The sequence below is a fragment of the Anguilla anguilla genome, chromosome 6 (genome assembly GCF_013347855.1).
Source record: "Anguilla anguilla isolate fAngAng1 chromosome 6, fAngAng1.pri, whole genome shotgun sequence".
In the NCBI taxonomy this organism is placed as follows: Eukaryota; Metazoa; Chordata; class Actinopteri; order Anguilliformes; family Anguillidae; genus Anguilla; species Anguilla anguilla.
The window spans coordinates 31355823-31369715 of record NC_049206.1 but is presented as its reverse complement, the minus strand read 5'-3'; the positions used below and the strand labels follow the sequence as shown (position 1 = coordinate 31369715).

Below are 13893 nucleotides of genomic sequence, written 5' to 3'. Positions count from 1 at the left end.
GGATGCGATGCTGGATATTTGCTATTGGTAAATGCTGCACACATATTTATATGTAAAAATTAATTATTATTTTTACACAAGAATGTTACCAATGTGTGTACACACCCAGTCATGTAGTACACACAGAGACCCTTGGCATGTTTGAGTTCAGTCTTGATGGATACTCTCTAGTCTGTAGGTAAATGATGAGCCAAGATGGGCTGTATGGCCTGTTATCCTTATTATGTGTTCTTATTCTCTCAGTGTCATCTATCATATTCCTTATTCCGTGTTGGTGAAATTAGTTTCAATATTTATATTTATTCTTGGATATTATGCAGCTGAATTAAATTAATTGCTAGAAGGACACCAAGTCACTCAAAGAAACCAGCTGTCAAGCCAACTCTTGCCGAAACAGAAATTCCCTTAAAATTGTGACGTCGTAATGACAGGGGGACTTTTTTCTGAGGGGGAACTTATTTTTCAGGACATAGTTTCTACAACACTGGTTAGAAACCGAACAGTAAATCCAGTCTCCATGTGGGCTGCTGAGTCTCAATTTTCCTTCCTTAGTGGCAGGCCATATCACCAATGGAGAAGACTCCTGATCTGAAAAGGGCTTTAAGGGCCCTGCTTGGTAAATGGTAAATGGACTGCATTTATATAGCGCTTTTATCCAAAGCGCTTTACAATTGATGCCTCTCATTCGCTAGAGCAGTTAGGGGTTAGGGGTTAGGTGTCTTGCTCAAGGACACTTCGACACGCCCAAGGCGGGGTTTGAACCCCGACTGCCAGACAATCGGTCTTACCTCCTGAGCTATGTCGCCCCAGGCGACATAGCTTACTGCTTAGTAAGACTAAGGTAATGTCAACACACATGCAAATCCTTGGGAAATGAAATTGAAGGAAAGCGGCCATGCTTTAGAGCAGCCTTGTCAGTTGGGGGAAATCATTCATCCAAAATAATGTTTAAGATTCTGCAAATCACCAATATAATAACATAAACGGCTATTGTGGATACTGCCTGGCTGCTTTCGGGCCAATACTGGGAGTCTTGTGAGAAAGTATCCACAAATCTGTCCAGCACTAATGTTTTATTTTTGCCAGTGTCTGATTGTTGGAGCTCCTCTGTTTTGTATGTATTAGGTGATGTCATGACTGTCCTATCCTTATTTTATATCCCTGGGAACCAGGAAGTGAATGATTACATGACTTAATGTGAATTTTTCCCTGTGTAGGACTCAGACTCCCCCCGGCACTCCACAGCATCCAACAGCTCCAACCTAAGCAGTCCCCCAAGCCCTGCCTCTCCGCACAAGACCAAGTCACTTTCCCTGGACAACACTGATCGCATGGGCTGGGAGACGTGAGCTGCTGCCCAGGCCACCCCCTCTCATGCAGGCCCTGCCCACATCAGCACATCTGGAACTACAGGCTGCCCCATTCACTTGCTATTGCAGACCTTTGGAAGCTGAAAAGGTTGCATTGAAAGGAGATGCTCAAAAGCAGGGAAAAGAGTAATACATCACCCTTCCTCCATTCCCCAAACAGGAAAGGCAAGGTTATAGAAATGTGTATGCGTGCGTGAATTTGCATGCGTGTGTGTGTGTGTTTGGCTCTGCTTATGTGTATAAAAAACAAATTATCCCCTGAAATTTGCCTGTTTGAGTAAGACGTCTGAAGAGGAAAATCATGGTCTCCCAGGAGTCACTTCACATTGATAAGACTGCAAGTGGGCTATGTCCACTTCAGTCTCCACGCAGAGAAATACCACAAGACTAAAAAGTAATAAAAACATGATTGCATTTGTATACCATGCAATAGATTTAAAGAGAATATTTTTTATTAGAAAGTTTCCCTCACTTTAAGAGGGGGGGTGAGAGGGAAAAGGAGGGTTTTGTTTGATTTTAATCTTACCTTCAGTCACTTTAATGGTTTACTGTGGATATTAGTGAAGTGCCCCATCATAACTAACATGATTAAACTACATAGCCTGGAAACTAAAGTCAACCGAAACAAAATACATAGCAATTGATTCTCACAAGAACAGTGCAAAAGTGCTATGTTTCTATTTTTAAAAAAATTAATTTGGCTTTTGAAAGTGTTGATGAGTGTGCTGTAAATAGTTGAAAACAACAACAAAAAATATAATAAAATAATGCAGTCTGCATTTCAACTGTCCAGTAAGAACAGATTCTCACTTCAATAATGTACATACATTTAAAGGAGAGTCTAATATATAACAATTAAGACACTATAAAGTGAAATAAGTATAGACTACAAGAGCAAAGTGTACTTTTTAAATTAGATTTTTAAAACAAATATTGGTTCATTGGCCATATTCTAGCAAAAAAAAAAAAAAGCCATGTTAAGCTTTTTGGTTTTTACAGTCATTTGTAAGTTCATATTTTTATTTATCATAAATTAGTCAACTGGCATTGTAGCTGTTGTGTTTGTATTTTGAGAAACTGGGTGGTCAAAACTCATGTTGTTGGAAAGAACATGATGTGCATTTTTCAAGCACACACACGCACGTTCACGCTGAATTCTCTAACATACACACATAATCACAGGCACATGTAAACATACACGTACACTCATGCATACACTCACAGAGGAGCCTTGTGATGCATTCTTTGCCTCCTCCATCCTATTGTGGTCCATTTTTCTGTCACTGAAGCAATAATGCTCCATTTCCAAAGATATTTTTTATTAATTTTTCTTATAACTATTATTATTATTTTAGTATTGATCTCTTTTCAAAGACTTGGTTCTGTGTACTTTAATCATTTTAATTCCTTTTATGTTAAGATATGCTAACTAGAGACATGAAATGTTCGGCTGTTTTCAAGCGCCATTGAAAGGAATCTTTGTTTTTTTTCTCAATAAAAGCCTTCTATGTGTTTGGGGAGGCAGTATGGAGGTATATCAAGCATTTTATTGTTTTTCAAGTGAACGAAAGAGACTGTTTTTTTGAGTAAAGACTGCATTCGTGCCACAGAATATTTGCAATGGTGGAACTGCAAACATTCTGATTTTGCGAGATGTAAGTAAAACCAGGGCAGGAAACACTCCGTTTTAGAATTAGAATTTCAAGCCAAACATCTTGATTTTCCAGTTGCTTGTTCAAATGAAATTATAGTGTGTAATGTGTCATTGGATCAGGCTTAAGTCAAGAAGAATGCAAGATTAATATTTTTCACTCAATATCATTCCTTTAGATTCCTGGACAGGACAGGGCCAAACACATATGTTATAGCTGAAAGTTAATGGACCAGAACCATACACATTGGGAAAACTAAACATGTTTTCGCTAATTAACTTAAAGGCATTGTACACTAAGATTATTTTGGATGTACACACTTGATAAAATGTTTTCTGCCATATCAAGCTTTAGTTCAAAGTTTTCGCTCTGACAAAATTTTCTCTCCATACTCTTCATGTTCAACTAAGGAATGGCATCTTTGGTGAGATGTAAATCCACTGCTGATCTTAAAATATAATGAACAAAATTAGTTTCGTAATTAGAGATCCACAGAATTGAAATTGAATGGGAATCCATTTGTGATATCAGTATATTTGTCATGTATTGGAGTGTATAAAATGATTAAATGCCATCAATTGTCAATGCCCCAGGCCCATAGAGAATATTTGTCACTTTTTCCAAAGTTGTACCTAACTTCTCAATTGTTACTATTGTGAGAACTTACTGTAGATGGAGGATATTCATATATTTAAAATTAACATACACTGTTTCAGTACTCCAAAATGTGGCACTGTTTGATTAAAAAATGTATGCATTTGAGCAGGGCCATACTTGTGTAAGCAAAGGAGTATATATGTATGTGTATACATTTACAGCAGTACATGTATACACATTGACATTACACACATTTACAGCAGTGGAGCTTTCACTCTACAGTTGAGGCCAAAAGTTACATACACCTAGGCTAAAGATATACAAACTCAGTTTTTCACAACTCCGCACATTTTATGTTACCTTACATTTCTTTTGGCAAGTCAATTAGGGCATTGACTTTTTCACATCAGAGGTCATTTTAAAACAAACAATCCATTAGAGACAGATTTATTTCAGCTTTAATTCACTATATTAGAATTCTAGTGGGTCAAAAGTTTACATACACCAAGTTGACTGTCTCTTTAAACAGTCTGGAAGATTTCAGAATTTCATGTAATGACTTTAGAAGCTTCTAATCAGCCAATTGTCATAATTGGGAGTTAATTGGGAGATAATTGCCACCTGTGGCTGTACTTAAGGGCCAATCTTTAGAGCCACTGCCTTTTCCCCTTGATGGTATGGGAAAATCCAAGAAACTCAGCCAAGACCTCAGAAAAAAAATTATGGACCTCCACAAGTCCGGTTCTTCCTTAGGAACAATTTCCAAACAACTGAAGGGACCACGAGCATCTTTACAAACAATTGTATGCAAATACAAAAATATTGGGACCACACAGACACTGCTGCATCATTCAAGAAGGAGGCACAAATTGACTCCCAGAGCTGAACGAATTTGGGTCCGAAAGGTTCAACTGAACCCCAAGACAACAACAAAGGAACTGGTGAAGGAGTTGGAGGCATCAGGTCTCAAAGTATCTGCATCCACCATTAAGAAAATCCTACATCACCATGGCCTGAAGGGCTGTCACGCAAGGAAGAAGCCCCAACTCCAAGACTCATGTTGTAGGGGTGTTTTGCTGGAAAAGGAACTGGTGCAGTTCAGAAAATAGATGGCATTATAAGGAAGGAGGATTATCTAGAAATACTGAAGCAACAACTTAAGACATCGGCTAGAAAGTTAAAACTTGGTCACAACTGGGTCTTCCAGCAGGACAATGATCCTAAGCATACCTCCAAAGTTGTAACAAAATGGCTTAATGACAAGAAAGTGAAAGTATTGGAGTGGCCATCACAAAGCCCTGACTTGAATCCCATGGACAATTTGTGGAATTAACTGAAATAGCATGTCCGAGCAAGGAGGCCCACAAACCTTACTGAGCTACACCAGTTCTGTCGGGAGGAATGGGCAAAAATTCCGGCAAAGTATTGTGAGAAGCTTGTGGAAGGCTACCCCAAGCATTTGATTTAAGTTAAGCAATTAAAAGGCAATACCACCAAATGCTGACAAAGTATATGTAAAATTTTGACTCACTGAAAATCTGATGAAGTAGATAAAAGCTGAAATAAATCTGTTTTTTAGCCATTATTTTGAAATGACCTCTTATAGAATTAAATTTGATACCCTAATTGACTTAACCCAGGAAATGTATGGTAACATGAAATTTGTGCAGATGTGAAAAATTGAGTTTGAATGTCTTTAGCCTAGGTGTATATAAACTTTTGACCTCAACTGTATAATCACTTCAGTTTCTTACAGTGTATACTGTATGCTGTGAAGAGGAACTTGCAGATAGGTATTGTGCTTGGCAGGATTTCACCCTGGAAACAAACTCAGGAATGTCACAACCAATGATTATCATACCATGAGAATCTCAGTAGCAACTAAACAGGAGAAAAAAAAATTCACCAGTGAGTACAAGACACTAACTGCATAAGTATGGTGATTTTAAGACTTAAGATTAGCAAGTTGAAAAGACTTTGGGAAAACTACAAATTTAAGACATTTATATTTTAGTGATGTTTTACCTGCCTTATATGTTACTTCCTTTTCAATACCATATATTGTTTTTTTCCTTTTGTTTTTTTTTGTAAGAATATGTACAGTTTTGCATGTCATAGGTATAATCACTTTTGTTACTAGAATGCTGGTTTTTCTTTCCATTTCAATCTCTTGAGTTGCATATTTGAAAAATTGTATGGGGTTAAATAAGACAACCCACTATTGGTGATGTAGATTCTTTTGCACAGAAATATTTAAGGTGAAAGGTCAATTTAATGGGACTGGCCACCACTCTTTTAATTGGGAAAACTCATATTAACCTCACTGATGTATCTCAATAAAACAGGGAACTGTTACCAGTTAAGGTTACCATGCGTAATTTCTTAAAAGGTGACATTTATTTGAAGTCATGAACAGTTAAATGCAAAGGTATTGGGGCAGTTGTACAAATTGGTTGTTTTCCCTCTGTACTAAGACAATTCCCCATGCCTATACAGCACCACAAGTTTGGCACTTTTCAGGGTTTCCTACATAAATAACCACAATGATCACAGACTCAGCCCATAAAAACATTTATTTCTATACCTTCTGACCTCATGTACACAGGCAGAACTTCCAAACAACTCGACACATCCATGCAATAAAGCCCCAAACTTAGGGTATTTTTAGTTTTTTCTTTCTACTACTACTACTTTTTCCTGCCAATTAAATCATCACAAATGCCCCAGTACCACAATCAATAATTCTCCACATTGGACACGTAGCTGCTTCTGCCAGTTATGAAATTGATCAAAGTAGCCAATTGCTGAACACTAATACACAGGCAAAATAAAGTTGTAAAAATTTTGTGGTCACCATCGTAGTTCTGCTTGGAATAGAAGCTAGCTTGCTTGCCAGCTAAAAATAACTGCCCAGAAATAAAAGATAAAAGCTTTTACAGCTGTATAATCTTTGTGGGGAAACTCATTTATATTTTATTTATATGCATTCTCTATCTTTTCACATGCAGACCCCATATAATATTGACTCGTGACATTATCTCTTGATAGAAGGTAGGCCATAAAACCTTGGGCTGAATTTGTGGAGCGTTAGACTACCGTTAACCTCAAATATGGTGTGGCCGGCTACATAGTCATGTTTGTTTCTTTCTTACAGCTGGCTGGGTACTTGGCTACACAGGTTCATTAAAGCAGCTGCATTTTTATTGAAATTTTGCTAAGTTCAGCTCTGCTCAGTTAAGTTAAAATGAAAAATTAAACTAGCGTTTCCTTTATGCTCTTTCCTAATGTTACTCAATTGTAGCTAGCTAGCCAGCACTGGCATATATGGCATCAATGATGGACTGGACGGCTTACTGGGCAGCACGGTGGCGCAGTGGGTAGCACTGTTGCTTCACAGCAAGAAGGTCCTGGGTTCAAGCCCCACACCGGCGTGGGTTTCCTTTCTTTCTAACTAGCCACCTGCTTAACTAGCAGGCTAGGTACAGTTGAGGCCAAAAGTTTACAGTGAGCACCATAATTCATTGGACAGTGACATGTTTTTTATTTTGGTTCTGTGCTCTACCACTTTGAATTTGAAAGGATAAAATGACAATGAGGTTGAAGTGCAGACTCAGCTTTGATGTGAGGGTATTTTCATCCATATCGGATGAACCATTTAGAAATGACAGCATCTTTTGTACATGGTCCCCCCATTTTAAGGTACTACAAGTATTTGTTGACTTGACTTCACAGATGTGTTTCGTTAGGCAGGTGCATTCATTTGTGTCGTTAGTGAATGCAGAAGAGAGCTGTTGATGTCTAGTCTTGATTCTAGACTTTTCAAATGCCTTTGGAGATTGTTGTTGGGGTGTGACAACATGAGGAATACAGCAGTGTCGATGCAAATTAAGCTGGCCATCATAAGGCTCAGAAATTAAAATCAATCAATCAGGAACATTGCAAAAACCCTGGGCATGCCCAAGTCAACAGTTTGGTTCATTATTAACAAGAAAAAAAACAACTGGTGAACTCAATTATGTAAAAAGACCCAGTAGACCAAGGAAGACCGGTGTAGTGGATGACCAGAGAATACTCTCTATGGTGAAGAAAACCCCCCTGACAACAGCCCAACAGATCAAAAACACTCTCCTGGACGCAGGTGTAGATGTGTCAAAGTCTGTCATACGTAGAAGACTACACCAGCAGGACGACAGAGGGTACACTACAAGATGCAAACCACTGATAAGCCTGAAGAACAGAAAGGCGAGATTACAGTTTGCTAAAAAGCACCTAAAAGAGCCCCAAGAGTTCTGGAACAAAGTCTTTTCAAACAAAAAATTTTCAAACGACGACTGAAGACCCACCTCTTCAGGCTGCACCTCTCCCCATCCCTCCCTTCCCCCCTGTAAATGACTAAACTTAGGGTTGTAACTAGGCAGCTGTTTCATAGGTGACTTAGGCGCATCAACTGTCTTAACGACTACTTGTATTTTTATTTATTTTTATTTTTCCATAGATTGCGTTGTTGCCATTCTCGTTGTTAGTGTTAATCAGTTTAACCATCAGGGTCCAAGTTGAACTATGCGGTTGTTCCCTGTACTTGGACCGGTACTTCTCTCTAGGGGTTTCGTCATACTTGTTCCTGGTTATGGTTATACACTTTGTTGTACGTCGCTCTGGATAAGAGCGTCTGCCAAATGCCTGTAATGTAATGTAATGTCTTGTGGACAGATGAGACAAAGATTAACATGTACCAGAGTGTTGGAAAGAGGAAAGTGTGGAGAAAAAAAGGAAATGCCCATGATCCAAAGCATACCACCTCATCTGCGAAACATGGTGGACATAGTTCTCCAATCTATCTCCAGCGAGCTCCTTCCCTATCTGTCTTCCATTGTTAATTCCTCTCTCTCCTCTGGTCATGTTCCCTCTGTTTTTAAGACGGCTCGTGTTACCCCACTACTCAAAAAACCCACCTTAGACCCCTCCGATGTAGCAAATTATCGACCCGTATCCCTTCTACCCTTTCTGTCCAAAACCCTCGAACGAGCAGTTCTTAAACAATTAACCTCTTTTCTCCATCAGAACAACCTGCTAGACCCTCACCAGTCTGGCTTCCGATCTGGGCACTCAACAGAGACTGCACTCCTAGCTGTGACGGAGGCACTTGCCACTGCAAGAGCCTCACGCCTTTCCTCTGTCCTGATCCTTCTTGACCTGTCTGCAGCTTTTGACACGGTCAACCATAAAATACTCCTCTCCACCTTGGCTGGGATGGGAATTGCCGGGACTGCCCTGTCTTGGTTCGCTTCCTATCTTGCAGATAGGACCTACCAGGTCACCTGGAAGGGGTCTGCCTCTGCTTCCCATCCACTTGTTACGGGAGTGCCGCAGGGATCTGTACTGGGTCCTCTGCTGTTCTCCTTATACACCAGATCTCTTGGTTCAGTCATTAATTCACATGGTTTTTCCTATCATTGTTATGCAGATGACACACAACTCTTCTTTTCTTTCCCCCCCTCGGGCACACTGGTCAATGATAAGATCTCTTCCTGCCTGGCTGACATCTCCACCTGGATGGCCAGCCACCACCTGAAGCTCAACCTCAACAAAACTGAGCTGCTCTTCTTCCCGTACAAGACCTCCTTGCTTCGTGAACTCTCAATCACGGTTGATGGCACCACAGTGACTGCCTCTCACTCTGCCAAGACCTTGGGGGTGGTCCTGGATGACCAACTGGACCTCAAGGAGCACATCAAGGCAACATCAAGGTCCTGCAGATTCCTCCTATACAACATCAGGAGGATTCGACCATACCTGACGATGCACTCCACCCAGCTGCTCGTCCAGGCTACGGTGACCTCTCGCCTTGATTACTGCAACTCTCTCCTTGCAAACCTGCCAGCTTGTGCCATACAGCCACTACAGATGATTCAGAATGCCGCTGCCCGGCTCATCTACAACCTCCCCAAATTCTCCCACGTCACTCCTCTGCTGCGATCACTTCACTGGCTACCGGTCGCTGCCAGGATCCGATTCAAAGCCCTGACCCTTGCCTACACTGCCGCCAACAGGACAGCCCCCATCTACTTGCAGGACATGACTCAATTCTATGTGCCTGCTCGACCACTCCGCTCTGCAGCAGCAGGGCGTCTTGTAACCCCTCCCACCCGCCCAAAGGGATCACAGAGCTTCTCCACCCTAGCTCCCCAGTGGTGGAACGAACTCCCCGTCCCTCTCCGAACCTCCCCCTCACTATCCATCTTCCGCCGTGGCCTGAAGACTCATCTCTTCAGACTATACCTAGAATAACCACCACCATGCTGTGTATATATATATATATATATATATATATATATATTAATAAAAAAAAAAAAACCCTTTTCCTTGTCACTTGTTACATGTTGCCCCATCCCTGCACTTCTTAGTAAATTGTATTTGTCCTAATACTCTAGCTTAATCTTCTGCCTAGTTTGGCTTTGCAGATGTTAGACCAGGATAGTGTTCATTGTTCTCAGCTAGAAATAGCTGTACAAAATAAGTAATTGTACCTTACTGAACCCGTGTTCAGCAGTTGTCTACGATCATGAAAATGCACTTCTTGTACGTCGCTTTGGATAAAAGCGTCTGCCAAATGAATGTAATGTAATGTAATGTAATGGGGGTGTTATGGCTTGGGCCTGTATGGCTGCCAGTGGAACGGGTTCACTTGTCTTCATCGATAACGTGACTGCAGACAGAAGTATGAATGAATTCTGAAGTCTACAGAAATATTTTATCTGCTCACATAAAACCAAATGCCTCCAAACTCATTGGACGGCACTTCATCATGCAACAAGACAATAACCAGAAACATACTGCTAGAGCAACGAAGGGGTTTTTGACGGCCAAAAAGTGGAAAATCCTTGACTGGCCGAGTCAATCGCCGGATCTGAATCGAATTGAACATGCATTTTACATGCTGAAGAGGAGACTGAAGGCAAAAAGTCCCCAAAACAAGCAGGAACTGAAGATGACTGCAGTACAGGCCTGGCAGAGCATCACCAGGGAAGATACCCAGCGTCTGGTGATGTTTATGTGTCGCAGACTTCAAGCAGTCATTGCATGCAAAGGATATGTGACCAAATATTAAAAATGATTACTTCATTCTACATTATGTTAAACTGTCCAATATTTTTGATGCCCGAAAATGGGGGGGGCTATGTACAAAAGGTTGTATAATTTCTAAAGGGTTCATCCGATATGTATGAAAATACCTCAAATTAAAGCTGACAGTCTGCACTAAATCCTCATTGTCATGTATCCTTTCAAACTCAAAGTGCTAGAGTACAGAACCAAAATAACAAAAAATGTGTCACTGTCCAGTGAATTATGGTGCTCACTGTACATACACCTAAACTAATGATACACTACCGGTCAAAAGTTTTAGAACACCTCCATTTTTCCAGTCTTTATTGAAATTTACGCAGTTGACTCTGATAAAGAGGACGATAGCACTACGACCCTCCGACCCTGAGCTGGGCTGACCAGTCTGACCCAGCCATGTTGGGCCTTCCCCTCTCCCTCTTCGGTACCCCTATACTGGAGGGAGAGGCGCCTGAGTCGCAGCACGACAACATGCCAGTTGCGTGTAGTGACTCAGGCAAGGAGGACGCCATTCCTTCTGCCGAGTTAGACACATCTCACCGCTTCAAGAAGAGGAGACTTCAAGTTCAGGGGGACGACCCCTCCCCCCCCAGGGGTCCCCACCCCTATATTCGCTGTGGTCGGGGCACCAGTTCCTGTGTCCCCTAGCCTCAGTCCCCCCTCTCAGTGGCCCGAGAGGGAGACTCTGTTTGAGCCACACAGGCAGTGTTACCCACATTCAGTGTGCACAACAACACCAGGCCATTTTTAATAAAGGCTTCTGCCCTGAAAGGCCAAAAAATAAAAATCTGTGTGAAAAGATTCTCTTTAAAACACACGTTTCAACGGAGTCATTTACTCTCGAACCAAAGAGAGCACGGCCCATGTTTTAGAGGAGGAAATCTCTTCTCTCTTACACAAAGGGGCGATCCGTGTGGTTCCGCGAGATCAAGCCCAACATGGCTTTTATTCTCGCTACTTCCTGGTTCCAAAGAAGGACGGCTCCCTACGTCCGATCTTGGATCTCAGGGTGCTAAACAAACATTTGAGGCAATACAACTTCAAAATGTTAACGTACTGCACTCTTCTACGCTCAATACGTCAGAATGATTGGTTCACATCAATTGATCTGAAAGATGCCTTTTTCCACGTAGGCATCTACCCCCCTCACACAAAATTTCTCCGCTTCGCCCATCGCAGTGTTTGCTACGAATACACAGTTCTACCCTTCGGCCTCTCCCTAAGCCCACGGGTGTTCTGTCATTGTGTAGAGGCGGGTCTGGCTCCATTGAGACTAACGGGAGTCAGAATTCTGACTTATATCGACGATTGGCTCATCATCGCCAATTCGAAAGTCAGAGTTGTGCAGGACACACAGCTAGTTCTGACACATCTGTCGTCTCTTGGTTTCAGAGTGAACCTCTCCAAGAGCAATCTCTCTCCATCCCAGAGTGTAACGTTCTTGGGATTGGACCTAAACTCTGTGTCTATGCGAGCTTGGCTATCAGCAGACCGCATTTTATCACTCAGAGTCTGTCTCTCTCAGTTCAAACCGGGCTCGAGAGTACAGTATCGCACATACCTCAGGCTGCAAGGGCTGATGGCTTCAGCTTCTCACGTCCTCCCGCTAGGGCTATTCAGAATGAGGAGCTTTATGAGGTGTATTTCATCCCTCCACCTCAGCCCCGTGAGCGATCTCCATCGTCGCCTCTCGGTGACACGCGAGTGCTACCAAACTCTGCGTCACTGGGAAAACACAGACTTTTACACTCAGGGAACCCCTCTCGACATCATTCTCATGAGGAAAGTCGTGACAACAGACGCGTCCCTCTCGGGGTGGGGTGCCACTCAGGAGGGACGTATTGTGAATGGGAAGTGGCCGATCCAGCTGTGCGTCTCTCGGCGTGGATGCACTGGCCCACCCATGGCCCGATGTGCTCCTTTATGCGTTTCCTCCCCTCGCTCTCATCTCTCCCACTCTAGCCAGAGTGAGAGAACAGAGCTTGACACTGATCCTGATAGCACCCAGGTGGCCGAAATCACCGTGGCTGGCAGAGATTATCCCTCTCCTTTATGCACAGCCATGCGCACTCCCGTTACGCACGGACCTACTGTCTCAGGCGAGCGGGGAAATACACCACCCCCGCCCAGAGCGAATAGCTCTTTGGGCTTGGCCCGTGAGAGGTATGACCTTATTGCGATAGGGGTCCCCTCTCGCGTTGCTGCTACCATACAATGTGCTAGAGCGCCCTCTACCAGGTCACTTTATGAAATTAAGTGGCAGGTATTTGAAGGATGGTGTGCCTCTCATCAGTCAGTGCCTTACCAGTGCTCTGTTGCTGATGTGCTGTGCTTTTTACAGGACCTTATGGATAAAGGGTAATCCTTTTCAACCATTAAGGTCTACCTGGCAGCTATCACTGCTTGTCATGTTGGTTTCACCGACTATGCAGTGGGGCAACACCCCCTCATTCGCAGGTTTATGAAGGGGGCTCGCCATTCTCTGCCTGTTGCTAAAAAGCACATCCCTTCTTGGGACTTATCATTGGTGCTGGAGGCTCTGTCTCTACGGCCATTCGAGCATATAAATGAGATAGCGTTAAAATTGCTGTCTCTCAAGACAGCATTGCTGCTCGCTGTACCTTCGGCTAAGCGAGTCAGTGACCTCCATGCGCTCTCAGTGCATCCCTCATGCGCAATGTTATCCCCTAATATGGATAGGGTTTCTCTTAAGCCCAATCCAGCCTTCATGCCTAAAAGCTTCCCAGCTTTCATGTGTGCGGTGTTGGAGCTTGCTGCTTTTCACCCACCGCCTTACTCCTCTCAAGAGGATCAAAGGCTGCATATGCTATATCCTGCGTGTGATCTCCACATGTATATGACAAGGACTAAGGCTTTCAGAAAGAGCAACCAGCTCTTTGTCACCTGGGGCCTGCCCTGCAAAGGAAAAGCCATCTCTAAGCAGCTGTCTCATTAGCTTATGGAAGCTATTGCTATGGCATATGACTCAAAGAGGCCTGTATTGTAGATATCAAGGTTTGGATGCTTTCAAATTTTCTGCTCCTAAATTCAGACAAGACTGAAATGTTGGTTTTAGGTCCCAAAATATTAAGGGAGAAATTGTCTACTCTCACCTTAAACTGTGATGGTTGTTTGGCTGAACCTAATATGGT

The 13893-nt window shown here is 42.5% G+C and overlaps 2 protein-coding genes across 8 annotated transcripts in view; both read left to right on the top strand.

The window, feature by feature from the left end:
- The window catches only part of LOC118229832 (serine/threonine-protein kinase MRCK alpha-like), a 375259-nt gene extending 371652 nt beyond the window's left edge, over window positions 1-3607 (top strand). For all 7 annotated transcript variants that reach the window (XM_035422277.1, XM_035422272.1, XM_035422276.1 and 4 more), the window contains one exon: window positions 1218-3607. In XM_035422277.1, the coding sequence (XP_035278168.1) occupies window positions 1218-1349 (132 nt within the window). In that variant the 3' untranslated portion in view covers window positions 1350-3607. The remainder of the gene's footprint in view (window positions 1-1217) is intronic.
- A 7951-nt stretch (window positions 3608-11558) lies between these two features.
- On the top strand, window positions 11559-13103 carry LOC118229687 (the record flags this gene model as incomplete). The annotated part of the gene is made up of 1 exon (XM_035421899.1): window positions 11559-13103. A coding segment is annotated over one exon (1545 nt), but the record flags the coding sequence as incomplete, so codon positions are not given.
- Window positions 13104-13893: the final 790 nt, after the last annotated feature.